Source organism: Trichomycterus rosablanca, chromosome 2 (genome assembly GCF_030014385.1).
Source record: "Trichomycterus rosablanca isolate fTriRos1 chromosome 2, fTriRos1.hap1, whole genome shotgun sequence".
Classification (NCBI taxonomy): domain Eukaryota; kingdom Metazoa; phylum Chordata; class Actinopteri; order Siluriformes; family Trichomycteridae; genus Trichomycterus; species Trichomycterus rosablanca.
The window spans coordinates 16975569-16998237 of record NC_085989.1 but is presented as its reverse complement, the minus strand read 5'-3'; the positions used below and the strand labels follow the sequence as shown (position 1 = coordinate 16998237).

Here is a 22669-nt window from a genome sequence, read left to right as displayed (position 1 = left end):
TGGTGCATATTCTCTACATCAAGTCAGTTAAGACATTAAATCAATTTGACAACGATCGAGAAGTATTAATACTAGCGAGCTATGATGTGTTTAAAGCTGTGAAGCTGATCTGAAGAACTCTGACAGGCTTCCCCCTAACAGGCGTGCAGACTCAGTGGTGAGAGAGATGCCCGCAGGTGGACGGCTTAAGTGAAACCTGATCTATAATACACACAGGCTTCTGATCGCTCTGTCTGGGCCTCCCCACGCAGGAAAAGAACCCCATTCCCCAAGTCTCTCACTGCATATATTTCAGTTTTTAAATCACCCCCACTGACCTACGGCAAAGGAAAGAAGAAAAAAAGGCAAAAAAAAAAATCCTCTTCAGAAAACAGGAGTTTTAATTAAAAATAACGGCTCTCAGCAATACACCCGGTCAAGATTTCACGACTCAACATGTTTAACACAACACAGCGTGCCTGATCATGGATACTGGCAAACTGACCAAGTAAAACAAGCGTGGATTTAATTGGAAAAATGAGCTTAGGTAGGACAGAACTGCTGAAACTCACAGCAGCTTACTTCTCACTTGTTTCCCTTGGCATGTATGAAAGTTAAACATATATTTTTATGCGTTCAGTCTTGATGTGCTGTGAGGCAGCTGCTCAACCCAATGTGGGAAAAGTCCTTCCGGACCACTCAGAGAAAATTGGTGGTGGAAATTAGGCACGCTTGTGCTTGACGCTGGAAACCAGGCATGTCATGATTTGACACCGACTTGACTTTTATTTTTTTACTTTTATCCTTCGAGTTTCATAAAAATGTGACATGTTGATAAAATAAAAAAGAAATAACACCTAGCATCGTCATCATTTTACCTCATACGTTTGCTTAGTAACAAGATGTAAAAACTGGAGTTTAAAAATCTCATTTTCTCTTACAGGATACACAAATACAATCACTAAACAACAGAAGAGACTGGGAAGACTAGGTAAAGAGACGAACTGTTCCATCAGCCCCGGAGGAAAATACCCAGGGTTGGGTGGGGTGGAAAGCCACATCGAGCACCCCAAGGTCATGAGTGATGGTATGACCTTTCAAAACCTTAACGGGGACGATGAGAGGGTTCTGCAACAGGTCACTGTAAAAGACAAAACAGAATTTTCAGTATTGGACAAAGTTTATTTTACATTTTAATCAACTAAATTAAACAACACAAAACACTAACCAGCACAAACCCCACCCGCAATTTGTGTAATTAGTAGATCTTAAGGTAATTTGACTCATGTTCATTGCTGGAAGCCAATAGTTAGTGTTGTTCACTAATGCTATAAAGGTGGTATTATTTACATAGTATTCAAAGCATGTACAACCCCAAATCAGAAAAAGTTGGGACAGTATGGAAAAAAAAAAAATGCAGTGTTCCTTACATTTACTTTGACTTTTATTTGATTTTGTCTGCTCAGCTTTATTTCATTTATTAATAAACATCCATTCATGCATTTCAGGCCTGCAACACATTCCAAAAAAAGTTTGAACTGAATGCCCGTGATCTTCGATCCCTCAGACGGCACTGCATCAAGAACCACCACTCAACAATAGCTGATATAACCACATGGGTGAGGGATTACTTTGGCAAACCTTTGTTAAGCACTATAATACAGTTACATGCACAAACACCACTTAAAACTTTACTGTGCAAAAAAGAAGCCTTATGTTAACTATGTCCAGAAGCGGTGTTGACTTCTCTGGGCTCAGAGGCATCTAGGATGGACCATCACACAGTGGAACCGTGTATTGTGGTCAGATTCAGAAAGAATGGGACAAAATAAAGCTGAAACACTAAATCACTTGGTATCCTCGGTGCTAAAACGTCTTAAGTGTGGTGAAAAGGAATGGCAACATTACAAAGGGGTAAATGCTTTACTGTCCCAACTTTTTTTGGAATGTGTTGCAGGCCTGAAATGCAGGAATGGATGTTTATTAATAAATGAAATGAAGTTGAGCAGATAAAACATGAAATATCTCAGGTTCATCCTGTCTGCAATCAAATAAAAGTCAAAGTAAATGTAAGAAACTCTGTGTTTTTATTATTTATTATGTTCCATGCTGTGCCAACTTTTGCAGTGATAGCTCAGTGGTTAAGGTACTGGAGTAGTAATCAGAAGATTGCCGGTTCAAGCCCCACCACCACCAAGTTGCCACTGTTGGGTCCCTGAGCAAGGCCCTTAACTCTCAATTGCTCAAAATCGTGTTCAGTCATAATTGTAAGTCGCTTTGGATAAAAGCGTCTGCTAAATGCTGAAAATGTAAATGAAAATGTAAACTTTTTCTGATTTGGGGTTGTAATTTATCTTGATTTATTTATTTGTTACTTACTAGGATTTTAACGTCATGTTTTACACTTTGGTTACATTCATGACAGAAACGGTAGTTACTCATTACACAAGATTCATCAGTTCACAAGTTTAATGTCAAACACAGTCATGGACAATTTACTATCTCCAATTCACCTGGATGCATGTCTTTGGACTGTGGGAGGAAACCGGAGCACCCGGAGGAAACCCACACAGACACGAGGAGAACATGCAAACTCCACACAGAAAGGACCTGGACCGCCCCACCTGGGGATCGAACCCAGGACCTTCTTGCTGTGAGGCAACAGTTCTACCCACTTAGCCACCGTGCCGTGCCGTGTGTGTATATATATGTATATATGTATATATATATATATATATATATATATATATATATATATATATATATATATATATATATATATATATATATATATATATATATATATATATATATATATATATATATATATATATATATATATACAGTGTATCACAAAAGTGAGTACACCCCTCACATTTCTGCAGATATTTAAGTATATCTTTTCATGGGACAACACTGACAAAATGACACTTTGACACAATGAAAAGTAGTCTGTGTGCAGCTTATATAACAGTGTAAATTTATTCTTCCCTCAAAATAACTCAATATACAGCCATTAATGTCTAAACCACCGGCAACAAAAGTGAGTACACCCCTAAGAGACTACACCCCTAAATGTCCAAATTGAGCACTGCTTGTCATTTTCCCTCCAAAATGTCATGTGATTTGTTAGTGTTACTAGGTCTCAGGTGTGCATAGGGAGCAGGTGTGTTTAATTTAGTAGTACAGCTCTCACACTCTCTCATACTGGTCACTGAAAGTTCCAACATGGCACCTCATGGCAAAGAACTCTCTGAGGATCTTAAAAGACGAATTGTTGCGCTACATGAAGATGGCCAAGGCTACAAGAAGATTGCCAACACCCTGAAACTGAGCTGCAGCACAGTGGCCAAGATCATTCAGCGTTTTAAAAGAGCAGGGTCCACTCAGAACAGACCTCGCGTTGGTCGTCCAAAGAAGCTGAGTGCACGTGCTCAGCGTCACATCCAACTGCTGTCTTTGAAAGATAGGCGCAGGAGTGCTGTCAGCATTGCTGCAGAGATTGAAAAGGTGGGGGGTCAGCCTGTCAGTGCTCAGACCATACGCCGCACACTACATCAAATTGGTCTGCATGGCTGTCACCCCAGAAGGAAGCCTCTTCTGAAGTCTCTACACAAGAAAGCCCGCAAACAGTTTGCTGAAGACATGTCAACAAAGGACATGGATTACTGGAACCATGTCCTATGGTCTGATGAGACCAAGATTAATTTGTTTGGTTCAGATGGTCTCAAGCATGTGTGGCGGCAATCAGTTGAGGACTACAAAGATAAGTGTGTCATGCCTACAGTCAAGCATGGTGGTGGGAATGCCATGGTCTGGGGCTGCATGAGTGCAGCAGGTGGTGGGGAGTTACATTTCATTGAGGGACACATGAACTCCAATATGTACTGTGAAATACTGAAGCAGAGCATGATCCCCTCCCTCCGGAAACTGGGTCGCAGGGCAGTGTTCCAGCATGATAATGACCCCAAACACACCTCTAAGACGACCACTGCTTTATTGAAGAGGCTGAGGGTAAAGGTGATGGACTGGCCAAGCATGTCTCCAGACCTAAACCCAATAGAACATCTTTGGGGCATCCTCAAGCGGAAGGTGGAGGAGCGCAAAGTCTCGAATATCCGCCAGCTCCGTGATGTCGTCATGGAGGAGTGGAAAAGCATTCCAGTGGCAACCTGTGAAGCTCTGGTAAACTCCATGCCCAGGAGAGTTAAGGCAGTTCTGGGAAATAATGGTGGCCACACAAAATATTGACACTTCAGGAACTTTCACTAAGGGGTGTACTCACTTTTGTTGCCGGTGGTTTAGACATTAATGGCTGTATATTGAGTTATTTTGAGGGAAGAATAAATTTACACTGTTATATAAGCTGCACACAGACTACTTTTCATTGTGTCAAAGTGTCATTTTGTCAGTGTTGTCCCATGAAAAGATATACTTAAATATCTGCAGAAATGTGAGGGGTGTACTCACTTTTGTGATACACTGTATATATATACACAAATATTTTATTATATCTTTTCATGGGACAACACTATAGACATGAAACTTGGATATAACTTAGGAGTAGTCAGTGTACAGCTTGTATAGCAGTGTAGATTTACTGTCTTCTGAAAATAACTCAACACACAGCCATTAATGTCTAAATGGCTGGCAACATAAGTGAGTACACCCCACAGTGAACATGTCCAAATTGTGCCCAAAGTGTCAATATTTTGTGTGACCACCATTATTATCCAGCACTGCCTTAACCCTCCTGGGCATGGAATTCACCAGAGCTGCACAGGTTGCTACTGGAATCGTCTTCCACTCCTCCATGATGACATCACGGAGCTGGTGGATGTTAGACACCTTGAACTCCTCCACCTTCCACTTGAGGATGCGCCACAGGTGCACAATTGGGTTTAGTCCATCACCTTTACCTTCAGCTTCCTCAGCAAGGCAGTTGTCATCTTGGAGGTTGTGTTTGGGGTCGTTATCATGTTGGAAAACTGCCATGAGGCCCAGTTTTCGAAGGGAGGGGATCATGTTCTGCTTCAGAATGTCACAGTACATGTTGGAATTCATGTTTCCCTCAATGAACTGCAGCTTCCCAGTGCCAGCAACACTCATGCAGCCCAAGACCATGATTCTACCACCACCATGCTTGACTGTAGGCAAGATACAGTTGTCTTGGTACTTCTCACCAGGGCGCCGCCACACATGCTGGACACCATCTGAGCCAAACAAGTTTATCTTGGTCTCGTCAGACCACAGGGCATTCCAGTAATCCATGTTCTTGGACTGCTTGTCTTCAGCAAACTGTTTGCGGGCTTTCTTGTGCGTCAGCTTCCTTCTGGGATGACGACCATGCAGACCGAGTTGATGCAGTGTGCGGCGTATGGTCTGAGCACTGACAGGCTGACCTCCCACGTCTTCAAGCAATGCTGCAGCAATGCTGGCCGCACTCATGTGTCTATTTTTTAAAGCCAACCTCTGGATATGACGCCGAACACGTGGACTCAACTTCTTTGGTCGACCCTGGCGAAGCCTGTTCCGAGTGGAACCTGTCCTGGAAAACCGCTGTATGACCTTGGCCACCATGCTGTAGCTCAGTTTCAGGGTGTTAGCAATCTTCTTATAGCCCAGGCCATCTTTGTGGAGAGCAACAATTCTATTTCTCACATCCTCAGAGAGTTCTTTGCCATGAGGTGCCATGTTGAATATCCAGTGGCCAGTATGAGAGAATTGTACCCAAAACACCAAATTTAACAGCCCTGCTCCCCATTTACACCTGGGACCTTGACACATGACACCAGGGAGGGACAACGACACATTTGGGCACAATTTGGACATGTTCACTGTGGGGTGTACTCACTTATGTTGCCAGCTATTTAGACATTAATGGCTGTGTGTTGAGTTATTTTCAGAAGACAGTAAATCTACACTGCTATACAAGTTGTACACTGACTACTCTAAGTTATATCCAAGTTTCATGTCTATAGTGTTGTCCCATGAAAAGATATAATGAAATATTTGCAGAAATGTGAGGGGTACTTACTTTTGTGAGATACTGTATATAGTTCTTGTTTGGGTTATTGCAAACAGTTTAAAGTTTGTACATTTGGCTAATAAACCTAATTTGCAATGGAGGTTAAACATTTTATTGCAACTGTATGTCAAACTGGTGCTATACTTCAGAGCATGAAGCCTTAGTAAAAAAAAAAATACGACTCATTTTCTGAGCAGTGACTGCTTGGAAAATTATAGGTACAATAAAAACTAATTACTGGAAATAGTTTGCAGTATATGCATCAACAGGCTGGCTAAAGAGCAAACAGTAGCAGTACATCTTTCAGCTTAGTATAAAAATATATATTAGGTCCAGCTGATGAAAGGGTTCGATAAAGATTTGTGCTGCCCTTGACCATGCACATATCATTTCTACGGTGCAAAAATGAGTCCTAACCATACTGGCTGAAGCTAAATGTGCCCTGTGGATACACTGGATCCAAGCCCAAAACGTAAATAAAAAAATGGTGATGAAAATGCAGGGTGAGTGAGAATTATAAAAAAATTACAGACATAAAGTCAGTCAGAGAAAGCCAAAAGACACAAAGCAAACCAGCTGTGAAAAAGTATGCTGATCATATAAAAGAGAGGAAGGACACTCACTTGTAAACCATTCCATGACAGACAATGACACTGCCATCATCTGAGCCAGAGGCAAACAATGGGTAATGCTTGTGGTAGGCCACACTCCTCAGAGCTTTCTTATGGTGCCTGGTTGCAGGAGACAGGAGACAGAAGACAGATGCAGGAGTGGTGATAACAGTCACACATAAGAAAAAAAACATGAGATGGCATTTGCACATACTTACCGGAGGACTTTGTACGGCTTTGTGGACAGATCCAGATCAAACCAGGCTAGCCGACAGTCATAGCTTCCACAGACTACATTATCACCTGCAGGAATGTTAAACACAGAGGTTAGATGCTAAAGAAGAGATCATTCAATATTTAATAAACTGTCATGATTAACATCACCCTCACTTTTGACCCTTAAAGATTAATTAAAATAGACCCACACATGAACTGATGTTATACTGTTTACAGTGAGGGGAAATCACTCATGTTTTACTTATTTAGTTAATATTTTAGTGCACATAACTTTACGCTATAACATTTAACTTTGTCTTATCAACATGAACAATGTATTTACTAATGAGTCACACTGTGTGTGTTAATATATGTAAGGATCGCATGATTTACCATCTTTCACCATTAACTGTACATGATGTCCATTTTTCAGTTTGTCAGTGTGTGTGTAGTATATGTTATGCACATATGTATCAGCCATAACATTAAAACCACCTCCTTGTTTCTACACTCACTGTCCATTTTATCAGCTCCACTTACCATATAGAAGCACTTTGTAGTTCTACAATCTGTTTCTCTGCATGCTTTGTTAGCCCCCTTTCATGCTGTTCTTGCTGATCATTCTCAGTACTGCAGTTACACTGACATGGTGGTGGTGTGTTAGTGTGCGTTGTTCTGGTATGAGTGGATCAGACACAGCAGTGCTGCTGGAGTTTTTAAACACCTCACTGTTCCTGCTGGACTGAGAATAGTCCACCAACCAAAAATATATCCAGCCAACAGCGCCCCATGGGCAGCGTCCTGTGACCACTGATGAAGGTCTAGAAGATGACCAACTCAAACAGCAGCAATAGATCAGCGATCGTCTCTCTGACTTACATCTACAGGGTGGACCAACTAGGTAGGAGTGTCTAATAGAGTGGACGGTGAGTGGACACGGTAAAACTCCAGCAGCGCTGCTGTCTTATCCACTCATACAAGCACAACACACACTAACACACCACCACCATGTCAGTGTCACTGCAGTGCTGAGAATGATCCACCACCTAAATAATACCTGCTCTGTGGTGGTCCTGTGGGGTCCTGATCATTGAAGAACAGGGTGAAAGCAGGTTAAAAAAGTATGTAAAGAAACAGATGGACTACAGTCAGTAATTGTAGAACTACAAAGTGCTTCTATATGGTAAGTGGAGCTGATAAAATGGACAGTGAGTGTAGAAACAAGGAGGTGGTTTTAATGTTATGGCTGATCAGTGTATGTATTAATCAATATTTTTCTCTATTTACTAAAACTTGTGTATTTTATTTAATTTTATACACACCATAAAGAGGGTTGAATATTTCTGATTGCATAAAACGTAAGTATTACATATAAGTCCAAAGAGTGTGTGTCTAGATTTGAAGTGGATATATGAAGTGAAATTACATTGAATAAAGTAAAGCATTTATAGATTTATTTGACACCTCTGCAATGTGTGTTCCACCTTATTGGCTACCCTATATGACCAAAAGTATGAGAACATGCGTAATCCAACAGTATAGAAAAATGAAAACCCAATGAGGCGCACGCCCACCTGCTGGGTGCACAGCCATGCTGGAGATCCACTTGCAGTTGGCCATGAGCTTCTTGGTGAGTTCTTGCTTGATGAGGTTGTAGATGCGCACATAGCGCTGGGTGGCCACAAAGAAGTAGGGTCGGATGGGATGGAAGGAGACGCACTGCACCATGCCCTTGTTCTTGCGGAAGGGGTTCTGAGTGCGGCGCTTGCTCACCTGGTGAATGACCACCTGCAGACTGCTGCTGTCGTCGGGCATGACGCAGGCAAGGTAGTCGCCCTTTCCATGCCAAGTCACCTGTCTCACAGCCTGAAGAGGAGCAGAAGGGAAGAGGAAGAGAAGCATTATGAGAAAGAGCAAGGTATGGTTATGGTTACCACGTTATGATGGTAAGGTTAATGGTTAAAGTCATTCTGTGGTAACCTCACTGACATTAATCCAATTATAATCTTTAAGACACTCCAAGAATGAATTTATGGCCATTAATACTGGTTTAACCAGCCTTCCAGCTGGTGAGCTGACGTTTCAGTTTAATTGGACACTGGAGGCGTCTTATATTTCTTTCCATTTCAGGAAGAAGACGACCACAACCTTGTGGGTTTTGCCAGTAGTTAAAAGCCTCCTGGCTACAGCTCATGTGAAGGACAGAAGGTCCCACAGGAAAAAAAAAACATTTAATAATTTCCTCAGACTGTGTGCAGCAGCATTAATCAGATCTGTAATATAACTAACACAGGTATTACGCCTCCAGTGATCCAAGCAAAAATACTTAAACCATGACTATTTACCTCCCAAAAAAGAGAGAGATTTGCCCCAACATGACATTACCGCATTTACAAGTACTTTAGAAGTACCTTGGGATGTGTAAGAATGAGTCGTTGACCCTGCTCATGATCTTTGCCCTCAGAGACAGTCCACTTGACCGCCTGCTCCTTGGCCTCTTCCGGTTCGTCATAGGAGGAGATGTGTTGATCAGTAGCATTGCAGATCATCCGGTCACCTAGCCCAGGGTTTATCAGCACTACGGTCTCGCCACTACACACAAACACACACACTATAATAAACACTGGGTCTGTCTGAAAATGTAGCTCTCTACATTGACAGCATTTTACATCATCCTATGAATGCTCCCGAAATGTCTAAATTCTTAGATGCCTTAAAATCTATAAGCTATAATTTGACTGAATAACGAGGGAGCTCTGTGTGCTTCCTCACTAGATTTTAAAACAAAGTTTTTAAAGTTTTGTAGATTGTAGTTGTACAACCCCAAATCAAAAAAAGTTGGGACAGTATGGAAAATGCAAATAAAATAAAAACAGTGTTCCTTACATTTACTTTGACTTTTATTTGATTGCAGACCGGATGAACCTGAGATATTTCATGTTTTATCTGCTCAACTTCATTTCATTTCTTAATATACCTCCATTCCTGCATTTCAGGCCTGCAACAAGGGGGACGGGGCAGTTTAAGGCTAGTAATGAGGTGAAAAAACTAAATAATAATGTGATTTTAAACAGGTGATGTCAACAGGTGATTGTACTCATGATTTGATACAAAAGCAGCATCCAGGAAAGGCTGAGTCTTTGATGAGCAAAAATGATCAGAGGATCTCCAGTTTGTCAACAAATGCGTGAGAAAATGATTAAAATGTTTAAAAACAATGTACCTCAAAGAAAGATTGGAAGGGATTTGCATATTTCTCCCTCTACAGTGCATAATATAAATAAAAGATAAAAAAAATTAGGAGGAATTTCAGTGCTTAAAGGCCAAAAGTGCAAGCTTAAGCTGAACACCCGTGATCTTCCATCCCTCATACGGCACTGCATCAAGAACCACCACTCAACAATAGCTGATATAACCACATGGGTGAGGGATTACTTTGGCAAACCTTTGTCAAGCACTACAATACAGAGTTACATGCACAAATGCCACTTAAAACTTAAAACTCCTGGCTCGGAGGCATCTAAAATGGACCATCACACAGTGGAAACGTGTATTGTGGTCAGATAAATCAGAATTCCAGGTCTTTTTTGGAAAAAAATGGATGCTGTGTGCTCTGGACCAAAGACGAAAAGGACCAACCAGACTGTTATCAGCAACATATCCAAAAGCCAGGGTCTGTCATGGTATGGGGTTCGTGTCAGTGCCCTTGGCAAAGGTCATTTACACTTCTGTGATGCAGCATTAATGCAGAAAAGTACACTGAGATCTTCATCATCTTTTCCAGGGATGTTCATGCATTTTTCAACAAGGCAATACAAAACCACATGCTGCACACAGGCATGGCTGTGGAAGAAGAGGGTACGGGTACTGGACTGGCCTGCCTGCAGTCCTGATCTGTCCCCAACAGAGAATGTGTGGAGAATTTTGAAAAAATGCGATGACGATTGTTGCACATCTTAAGACGTGTTTGCAGGAAGAATGGGACAAAATAGAAGCTGAAACACTAAATCACTTGGTCTCCTCGGTGCCAAAACTTCTTTTAAGTGTGGTGAAAAGGAATGGCAACATTACAAAGTGGTAAATGCTTTACTGTCCCAACTTTTTTTGGAATGTGTAGCAGGCCTGAAATGCAGGAATGGATGTTTATTAATAAATGAAATGAAGTTGAGCAGATAAAACATGAAATATCTCAGTTTCATCCTGTCTGCAATCAAATAAAAGTCAAAGTAAATGTAAGGAACACTGTTTTTTTATTATTTACATTTTCCATGCTGTCCCAACTTTTTCTGATTTGGGGTTGTACATTTTATTCGCTGTATGACAATGTTTGTTACACAAATATATTTCGAATCATAATAGATAGTGTTTTGAGTATTCAAATCCCCTATATATTGTGCACAAGAGGGCAGATTTAGCACCAAAGTGCATGTCTACATATACAGACGATCATCTTTCAGCTGCTCTAATTAGGGGTCGCCACAGTGAATCATTAATCTTGCCCTGTCCTGAACCCCCCCTTACCACATCCATAACCCCCTTTTTGACCTTATTCTCTTTCTTCTGCCTGGTGGTCCCATTCTCAGCATCCTGAGATCACCTGATAGAACTCTTATCCCTACTCTGCACATGTATAGTGCCCACGTTTAAAGTTCCAGCTCAAATTTCTACCTTGCTACCCTTACGCCGACCTCTCTTCTTAATTTATTCCTGATCCTTCTCTGCCCAGAAGTAGCACAGATTCCACCTTTAGCCTGGTGGTCAACAGTACTAGTGGCAGTCATTGTTAATCTTAGCCTCGACTAATTCAATATGTAACTGACTTCTGATCTGCATATTTGATTGAGCCCTCTCTTCCTATTTATCAGGGCTTGAGACATACAGTGGGGTCAAAAAGTATTTAGTCAGCCACTGATTGTGCAAGTTCTCCTACTTAGAAAGATGAGAGAGGTCTGTAATTTTCATCAAGGTACACTTCAACTATGAGAGACAAAATGAGAAAAAAAAATCCAGGAAATCACATTTATTTGAATTTATTTGTAAATTATGGTGGAAAATAAGTATTTGGTCAATAACAAAAGTTCAACTCAATACTTTGTAACATAACCTTTGTTGGCAATGACAGAGGTGAAACGTTTCCTGTAAGTCTTCACCAGGTTTGCACACACTGTAGCTGATATTTTGGCCCATTCCTCCATGCAGATCTCCTCTAGAGCAGTGATGTTTTGGGGCTGTCGCTGGGCAACATGGATTCCACAAATTTTCTATGGGGTTGAGGTCTGGAGACTGGCTAGGCCACTCCAGGACCTTGAAATGCTTTTTACGGAGCCACTCCTTTGTTGCCCGAGCGGTGTGTTTGGGATCATTGTCATGCTGGAAGACCCAGCCACGTTCCATCTTCAATGCTCTCACTGATGGAAGGAGGTTTTGGCTTAAAATCTCACGATACATGGCCCCGTTCATTCTTCCCTTAACACGGATCAGTCGTCCTGTCCCCTTTGCAGAAAAACAGCCCCAAAGCATGATGTTTCCACCCCCATGCTTCACAGTAGGTATGGTGTTCTTGGGATGCAACTCAGCATTCTTCTTCCTCCAAACACGACGAGTTGAGTTTTTACCAAAAAGTTCCATTTTGGTTTCATCTGACCACATGATATTCTCCCAATCCTCTTCTGGATCATCCATATGCTCTCTGGCAAACTTCAGACGGGCCTGGACATGTACTGGCTTAAGCAGGGGGACACGCCTGGCACTGCAGGATTTGAGTCCCTCTCGGCATAGTGTGTTACTGATGGTAGCCTTTGTACTTTGGTCCCAGCTCTCTGCAGGTCATTCATCAGGTCCCTCTGTGTAGTTCTGCGATTTTTGCTCACCGTTCTCATGATCATTTTGACCCCACGGGATGAGATCTTGACCCCAAGGGAGATTATCAATGGTCTTGTATGTCTTCCATTTTCTTACAATTGCTCCCACAGTTTATTTATTCACACCAACCTGCTTGCCTATTGTAGATTCACTCTTCCCAGCCTGGTGCAGGTCTACAATTTTCTTCCTGGTGTCCTTTGACAGCTCTTTGGTCTTGGCCATGGTTGAGTTTGGAGTCTGACTGTTTGAGGCTGTGGACAGGTGTCTTTTATACAGATAACAAGGTCAAACAAGTGCCATTAATACAGGTAACGAGTGGAGGACAGAAGAGCTTCTTAAAGAAGAAGTTACAGGTCTGTGAGAGCCAGAAATCTTGCTTGTTTGTGGGTGACCAAATACTTATTTTCCACCATAATTTACAAATAAATTCTTTAAAAATCCTACAATGTGATTTCCTGGATTTTTTTTTCTCATTTTGTTTCTCATAGTTGAAGTGTACCTATGATGAAAATTACAGACCTCTCTCATCTTTCTAAGTAGGAGAACTTGCACAATCAGTGGCTGACTAAATACTTTTTGGCCCCACTGTATACCAAGCCTGCACTTATACATGCACCCCTACAGTAATTGGCCACAGGCTTGCATGCTCTGAAAGTATATTTCTGTGATTTCTAATACCAGCTTATCACACAGATTTTGCAATATCTGTCCAGCCGCTTGGCACAGAATTCATCTGATGAAACCCAAGCCGGTCTTTATGCAGCTTGGCTGTATATGACAAGCAGAAAAGAAGAGAAAACAAAAGGCTCTTACTAGCTGACAGCCACCAGAGATACTGCAGGGTTGGGACACCATGCCACACTCTTCACTGCTCCGCTCACCTCCATGGTCTTCAGGCAACGCGCTGTGCTTACCTCCCAGAAGCACACTGTGCAGTCATCTGAGCCTGGGGTCGAAAGGTCAAAGAACAAGCAAGGAAGAAATTTAATGTGGTGAAAGGAAGAAGGGATCTGATATATACGTAGGTGTACAAACACAGGTGTACAGATGAATAAAATGCTTCTTCTAGATATTCCAGCCATTATTTATCACCCCTGGAGCCCAGAGTATTAGGGCCCTAACAGTGTCTGCTTGGCAGAGTGGGAATTCAACCATCCAACTGATAGCCCAGAGCTCTAAACACTGAGCTACCACTGCCAAACCTGTGCATGCACGTACACAAGCACACAAACTGTGCTTGGCAGTGCCTAATCCAAAACAAGTGTACATGTGATAGCAGAGATGTTCACAAGTCACAAAATACGAGTCCGAGTCAAGTAACGAGTCTTTAGACTAGAGTCCGAGTCAAGTCACGAGTCTTTAGGCTAGAGTCCGAGTCAAGTCATGAGTCTTTAGGCTAGAGTCCGAATCAAGTCACAAGCCTTCAGACTAGAGTCTGAATCAGGTCACGAGTCAATATAATATACACAAAACATATATTGGAAATGTAGAGTAGAAATAAACAAATAATATGTAAGTTCAGATAAAAAACAACACCAGATCAGCAACTGTATATTGCAGTTTTACTTAGTTCCTTTACTTTCCTAGTCATTGTGCAAATGAATGTAATTTCTGTAACAAGAAGGTACCAGTTAAAAGCTTAAACTGATACGTTTTGTTTTCACTGCGAAACGAAAGTGTGCGATAAATCACGGCACAGCGGCCAAAATCCAAAACACAGCAAAATAAATCATAACCACTGCTTACCTTAGCTTATGTTCTTCCAGATGCTATAAAATGTATAAGCGTGTGTCCCATTAGGAATATAATCCGTTATTTTGTAAATGTGCTTATAATTAAAAACCTCCAAACTTTTCCCCATTGTGAAGTAAAACACTAACTCGTTGGAAAGCCAATCAAGCGTTTCATTGAGACATCATCTGTGTGACGGAAACTGAATAAATGCAAATACCAGCATTTCTTACCAAAAATTTTAATCAGAAGGTCTGATTGGTCTTTCAACCATTAGTGCCAATTCTGAAGAAGCATTCCATTCACTCCAGTTGTTCCTGTGAAGTGCACTATGTAGGGTATATGTTAAAATGAAGTGAACGTCAAACTCTGTAGGGAGTAGGGAGCGACGCTTCATCACTACACGTAACACTGGCTGTTACACTTTACCCATTGCGTGCGTTGTGGGTTAAGACGGCCCAAGCGTTATTAGAGAGCAGAAAATGACAGGGGGACTGTTGTTGTTTACAAGTCATTTTTTGCAAGTCATGACTCGAGTCCGAGTCATTTGAAACGAGTCCGAATCAAGTCTGAAGTTGCTGTGTGATAGTCAGGAAATGCTGGGCTGATGGTAGTTACACTTGTTTAATGCAGCAGATATGAAGTCATAGGGACCTGAGTGGCTTTCATAAGGGCCTCATCATTATGGCCGGACAACTGTGTTAAATTATGTCTGAAAGAACAAGGGGGGCTAACACAAAGCTGTGTGGAACAAGAACCAAACTGTCAACAGGTTGTTGAGCGTCCAAGACTTATCGATGTCAAAGGACATGAAGGCTATGACATCTGGTACAGACCAACAGAAGAGCTACTACGGCTCAAATTGCAGATTGTTTCAATACTAGTGTTGAGGTGAATGTGTCAACACAGCATGTGTAACCTCTCCATTTATGTGGTTGTGTAGTCACAGGCCAGTCCACAACTTGCAAGCAGGCATCAGAACTGGACATCAGAGCACTGGAACAAGCTTGACTGGTTTGATCAATCCTGTTTTCTACAAGACTCTACAAGAGTTAAGAGTTAAAGAGTTAAAATTGGGGTGTTTGGGTGCTAGCACGCCATATTGGAGTGTTCAAATTTGCAAGTTCGAATCTCAGCTGACCCACTAACCTAGCTAGGTGGCCAAAGAAACACAGTTGGCTGTGTTTAAGACAGAAATGGCTGGACAGGGTCTCTTCTCAATGCCGCTGCAATATGCCGTATCTGGGAGTGGTCTGGGCCACTACACGGCAAAAGCCAGAGGCTTGCTTGCAGTAAGGACACCAGTACTGAATCAAACAGTACTCAGCTAATAGTATGATAGTATTACACCAAAAATAAATAATGAATGAATAAAAACGTGTATGCTTGAAACGTGTGATGGGCAATGTTCTAGTGCTGTTCCCAGCCAGACCACATTTCATCAGTTGAGTGGAGGCATACACACAGGACTGAAGATTTTTGGCTTTCAGTAGCCCTTTAAACAGGGGCACAGACTGAGCCCCGTGCAACAGGGAGCTCTGGCACAACAAAACGTCTCTAGTAACCCTATATCACTTCCTTGGCAATAGCTCTGTCGTGTGATAACTCATTCAGTTCTTTGCTATTTCTGCCTGCACACAAACACACTGCAGCAGCCTGACCACTGTAGTGAGCCTTGAAGCATCATGCCAAGTCTTATTAGTGAGTAAACGTTGGGTTTTGTAACTAAATAAGCATACATCCCCAATGTGATGACTACCAATGTGACACCAGTCGCTCTACATGGCTGCGAAGGCTGCCAAGAGTGTGTTGTTTTTAAACTTTTATACCTGTACGCTTCGTAAATTCAGCGAAAACAACTGGAGAGGGCCATGCCTGAGGGTGGAGTGTAATAACTCCCCAAACCATAATCGCTTTTTAAGTAGTGAGCACTATGGTGACGGATATAGCCAAGCAGGGACAGTCCCTGAAGCGCTGGCCCAGAGGTCCATCTGGCACACATAGCTGTGGTCTCGTCCGTAAATCTCTCTGGCACAGTCAACCAGACACGCAGATGTTGGTACGAATGCGGGATGGTGTGTGTGTTTGGGGGGGAGGATGGGGGGTTTGAGTGTAAATCATTTCAGTATGGACAGTAAGTGTAAATAATATTTGCAAGTTTTGTTCCAAGAAATTTGTTTTTATTCTTGTGCTGCAGTGCAAAACAAGCACAAATACAAAATGTCTTAACAATTTAAAAAGAATGTGACATTTTGAGTTCTGGAGTGGTCATTTTTAACCATTTTTATTGATATATAACTTATACACTAGGTTTCACTGGTTGCTTGTATATATTACTGGGATTACATTGTACATTTATTGCATACCAGAAAAGCAGACCAGCTAGCCCACTAGCTTGCAAATACACCAATCAGCCATAACATTAAAACCACCTTCTTGTTTCTACACACATTGTCCATTTCATCGGCTTCACTTACCATATAGCAGCACTGCATGCTTTGTTAGCCCCCTTTCATGCTGTTCCTCAATGGTCAGGACTCTCCCAGGACCACTACAGAGCAGGCATTATTTAGGTGGTGGATCATTCTCAGCACTGCAGTGACACCGACATGGTGGTGGTGTGTTAGTGTGTGTTGTGCTGGTATGAGTGGATTAGACACAGCAGCGCTGATGGAGTTTTTAAACACCTCACTCTCACTGCTGGACTGAGAATAGTCCACCAACCAAAAACATCCAGCCAACAGCACCCCGTGGGCAGCGTCCTGTGACCACTGATGAAGGTCTAGAAGATGACCAACTCAAACAGCAGCAATAGATGAGCGATTGTCTCTGACTTTACATCTACAAGATGGACCAACTAGGTAGGAGTGTCTAATAGAGTGGACAGTGAGTGGACAAGGTATTTAAAAACTCCAGCAGCGCTGCTGTGTCTGATCCACTCATACCAACACAACACACACTAACACACCACCACCATGTCACTGCAGTGCTGAGAATGATCCACCACCTAAATAATTCCTGCTCTGTAGGGGTCCTGACCATTAAAGAACAGGGTGAAAGCAGGCTAAAAAAGTATGTAGAAAAACAGATGGACTACAGTCAGTAATTGTAAAACTACAAAGTGCTTCTATATGGTAAGTGGAGCTGATAAAATAGTGGGTGTAGAAACAAGGAGGTGGTTTTAATGTTATGGCTGATCAGTGTATGTGGTTAAGGAAAAAGTCATACCTTCACTATAAAGACTCACCAACAGCTACCAGATAAAAGTAAAAAACAGAGCACTCATGTGGTGCAGCGGTCTAACGTAGAGGTCTAATAAGCTAGCACACTAATGTGAAAACTCAGCAGAACCACTGAGCTGGCGGGGCATTTGCACAACACAAACACAACTGGCTGTGTCTGAGGGAGGGGAGGTCGAAGTGGGTCAGTTTTCACTGCAGCAGCGATATGCAACAAGTCAGTCTAATTTTATTGCTTCAAAGCCAATTAGATTACACTTCCCACAATGTTAAAATGGGTGTACCTGTCAAAGGGGAGTCCAACAACTACAGCAAAGCAAGCTGGCACTAGTGGGAAGAAATTAAAAGCTGGTCAAATCCTGACCTGAGCACGGTTTACTTCAGCATGAAGAGGTTTTGATGTTACACTTAATGCGAAACAATGACATTTGACTATGACTTTTTATAAGAATAAAGACTGCATTTCAGAGCTCTAAAGATTTTTTTCTTCCTCAAAACAGTAAGGAAGAAAACTCTAAAAGTCAAGCAGAGAACTGTAACTAATTTTAACTACAGTGGTACCTTGTAACTCTACGTCCCCTAAACTCGAAATATTTAAAACTCGACACCCTTCGTGGAGAGATCTGTACCCTTAAACTCGACGTTTTCCTTAAATTCGACGTGTTCAGCCTTAAAAAATATTTATTTCATTATAAATGAACAATGAACAGCCTTTTTGTTCAGCGCTCTGCTTGAGCGGTGCGGTGAAACATCATCAGAGTGCAAATATGAGACGCATTTGCATTACAGCTGGGGGTTCTGAGAGATTGTGAGAATCACCTTTTCCAAGTTTAAAATGCTTATCGTAAAAAAAGCTTAACGTGGATTAATGTGCAACACAGAAACACTAAACTTAATTGTTACTGCTCATAAGTTCTCTCCACTACTGAAATTCCTTGTTGTTGTTTTAATACAATAAATCTACATAAAAACACTGAAATACAATTGAAAACAGTAAAAAATCAATATAAAATACAACAAAACCTGCACTTTATTTTTTACTTCTTTACTGTTTCCTTATGCTTCTTAATGTGGAGATGCTTCATCTTGGAATACATCTCGTATTCCGTTTAGTAAAGGCGCATTCACAGGTGGTACACAAACGGTGAAAAAAGTGGAAAAGTGCAAAAGCTATTTTGTCATTACTAATGTTAATGCTCCTTTACTGAGCGGAATATGGTATTAAGAAGCGTAAGTAAACAAAGAAGATAAAGTGCAGGTTTTATTGTATTTTTATATTGATTTGTAACTGTTTTTCACTGGTATTTTAGTGCTTAATATAATTCTGTTATTTTCAGTGTATAAGTGTCAAAAACAACACCATTATTTTACATTTGCCTAAAATATATGCAGTTCCACAGGACCATGGAACGCATTATCAGGTTTCCCATACAGCCTTATGGGGAAAAAATACCTTGAAACTCGACGCCTTTTAAACTCAACACCAGTCCCATATATATATATATATATACAGTGTATCACAAAAGTGAGTACACCCCTCACATTTCTGCAAATATTTCATTATATCTTTTCATGGGACAACACTATAGACATGAAACTTGGATATAACTTAGAGTAGTCAGTGTACAACTTGTATAGCAGTGTAGATTTACTGTCTTCTGAAAATAACTCAACACACAGCCATTAATGTCTAAATGGCTGGCAACATAAGTGAGTACACCCCACAGTGAACATGTCCAAATTGTGCCCAAATGTGTCGTTGTCCCTCCCTGGTGTCATGTGTCAAGGTCCCAGGTGTAAATGGGGAGCAGGGCTGTTAAATTTGGTGTTTTGGGTACAATTCTCTCATACTGGCCACTGGATATTCAACATGGCACCTCATGGCAAAGAACTCTCTGAGGATGTGAGAAATAGAATTGTTGCTCTCCACAAAGATGGCCTGGGCTATAAGAAGATTGCTAACACCCTGAAACTGAGCTACAGCATGGTGGCCAAGGTCATACAGCGGTTTTCCAGGACAGGTTCCACTCGGAACAGGCTTCGCCAGGGTCGACCAAAGAAGTTGAGTCCACGTGTTCGGCGTCATATCCAGAGGTTGGCTTTAAAAAATAGACACATGAGTGCTGCCAGCATTGCTGCAGAGGTTGAAGACGTGGGAGGTCAGCCTGTCAGTGCTCAGACCATACGCCGCACACTGCATCAACTCGGTCTGCATGGTCGTCATCCCAGAAGGAAGCTGACGCACAAGAAAGCCCGCAAACAGTTTGCTGAAGACAAGCAGTCCAAGAACATGGATTACTGGAATGCCCTGTGGTCTGACGAGACCAAGATAAACTTGTTTGGCTCAGATGGTGTCCAGCATGTGTGGTGGCGCCCTGGTGAGAAGTACCAAGACAACTGTATCTTGCCTACAGTCAAGCATGGTGGTGGTAGCATCATGGTCTTGGGCTGCATGAGTGTTGCTGGCACTGGGGAGCTGCAGTTCATTGAGGGAAACATGAATTCCAACATGTACTGTGACCTTCTGAAACAGAGCATGATCCCCTCCCTTCGAAAACTGGGCCTCATGGCAGTTTTCCAACAGGATAACGACCCCAAACACAACCTCCAAGATGACAACTGCCTTGCTGAGGAAGCTGAAGGTAAAGGTGATGGACTAAACCCAATTGAGCACCTGTGGCGCATCCTCAAGTGGAAGGTGGAGGAGTTCAAGGTGTCTAACATCCACCAGCTCCGTGATGTCATCATGGAGGAGTGGAAGAGGATTCCAGTAGCAACCTGTGCAGCTCTGGTGAATTCCATGTCCAGGAGGGTTAAGGCAGTGCTGGATAATAATGGTGGTCACACAAAATATAGACACTTTGGGCACAATTTGGACATGTTCACTGTGGGGTGTACTCACTTATGTTGCCAGCCATTTAGACATTAATGGCTGTGTGTTGAGTTATTTTCAGAAGACAGTAAATCTACACTGCTAAACAAGTTGTACACTGACTACTCCTAAGTTATATCCAAGTTTTATTTCTATAGTGTTGTCCCATGAAAAGATATAATAAAATATTTGCAGAAATGTGAGGGGTGTACTCACTTTTGTGATACACTGTATATATACAGGGGTTGGACAAAATAACTGAAACACCTGGTTTTAGACCACAATAATTTATTAGTATGGTGTAGGGCCTCCTTTTGCGGCCAATACAGCGTCAATTCGTCTTGGAAATGACATAAACAAGTCCTGCACAGTGGTCAGAGGGATTTTAAGCCATTCTTCTTGCAGGATAGTGGCCAGGTCACTACGTGATGCTGGTGGAGGAAAACGTTTCCTGACTCGCTTCTCCAAAACACCCCAAAGTGGCTCAATAATATTTAGATCTGGTGACTGTGCAGGCCATGGGAGATGTTCAACTTCACTTTCATGTTCATCAAACCAATCTTTCACCAGTCTTGCTGTGTGTATTGGTGCATTGTCATCCTGATACACGGCACCGCCATTGGATGCACATGGTCCTCCAGAATGGTTCGGTAGTCCTTGGCAGTGACGCGCCCATCTAGCACAAGTATTGGGCCAAGGGAATGCCATGATATGGCAGCCCAAACCATCACTGATCCACCCCCATGCTTCACTCTGGGCATGCAACAGTCTGGGTGGTACACTTCTTTGGGGCTTCTCCACACCGTAACTCTCCCGGATGTGGGGAAAACAGTAAAGGTGGACTCATCAGAGAACAATACATGTTTCACATTGTCCACAGCCCAAGATTTGCGCTCCTTGCACCATTGAAACCGACGTTTGGCACTGGCACGAGTGACCAAAGGTTTGGCTATAGCAGCCCGGCCGTGTATATTGACCCTGTGGAGCTCCCGACGGACAGTTCTGGTGGAAACAGGAGAGTTGAGGTGCACATTTAATTCTGCCGTGATTTGGGCAGCCGTGGTTTTATGTTTTTTGGATACAATCCGGGTTAGCACCCGAACATCCCTTTCAGACAGCTTCCTCTTGCGTCCACAGTTAATCCTGTTGGATGTGGTTTGTCCTTCTTGGTGGTATGCTGACATTACCCTGGATACCGTGGCTCTTGATACATCACAAAGACTTGCTGTCTTGGTCACAGATGCACCAGCAAGACGTGCACCAACAATTTGTCCTCTTTTGAACTCTGGTATGTTGTGTGCATTGCAATATTTTGAGCAAAACTGTGCTCTTACCCTGCTAATTGAACCTTCACACTCTGCTCTTACTGGTGCAATGTGCAATTAATGAAGATTGGCCACCAGACTGGTCCAATTTAGCCATGAAACCTCCCACACTAAAATGACAGGTGTTTCAGTTATTTTGTCCAACCCCTGTATATATATATATATATATATACAGTGTATCACAAAAGTGAGTACACCCCTCACATTTCTGCAAATATTTCATTATATCTTTTCATGGGACAACACTATAGACATGAAACTTGGATATAACTTAGAGTAGTCAGTGTACAACTTGTATAGCAGTGTAGATTTACTGTCTTCTGAAAATAACTCAACACACAGCCATTAATGTCTAAATGGCTGGCAACATAAGTGAATACACCCCACAGTGAACATGTCCAAATTGTGCCCAAAGTGTCAATATTTTGTGTGACCACCATTATTATCCAGCACTGCCTTAACCCTCCTGGGCATGGAATTCACCAGAGCTGCACAGGTTGCTACTGGAATCCTCTTCCACTCCTCCATGATGACATCACGGAGCTGGTGGATGTTAGACACCTTGAACTCCTCCACCTTCCACTTGAGGATGCGCCACAGGTGCTCAATTGGGTTTAGTCCATCACCTTTACCTTCAGCTTCCTCAGCAAGGCAGTTGTCATCTTGGAGGTTGTGTTTGGGGTCGTTATCCTGTTGGAAAACTGCCATGAGGCCCAGTTTTCGAAGGGAGGGGATCATGCTCTGTTTCAGAATGTCACAGTACATGTTGTAATTCATGTTTCCCTCAATGAACTGCAGCTCCCCAG

General features: G+C 42.2%; 1 protein-coding gene across 1 annotated transcript in view; it reads right to left on the bottom strand.

Moving 5' to 3' along the window:
• Positions 1–362: 362 nt before the first annotated feature.
• bop1 (BOP1 ribosomal biogenesis factor) overlaps positions 363–22669 on the bottom strand; it is a 123371-nt gene continuing 101064 nt past the window's right edge. Inside the window, exons 11-16 of the mRNA XM_062990275.1 lie at positions 13510–13642; positions 9246–9426; positions 8409–8700; positions 6837–6921; positions 6631–6738; positions 363–1120 (exon numbers count right to left, since the gene is read on the bottom strand). Of these exons, the coding sequence (XP_062846345.1) occupies positions 967–1120; positions 6631–6738; positions 6837–6921; positions 8409–8700; positions 9246–9426; positions 13510–13642 (953 nt within the window). The 3' untranslated portion in view covers positions 363–966. The remainder of the gene's footprint in view (positions 1121–6630; positions 6739–6836; positions 6922–8408; positions 8701–9245; positions 9427–13509; positions 13643–22669) is intronic.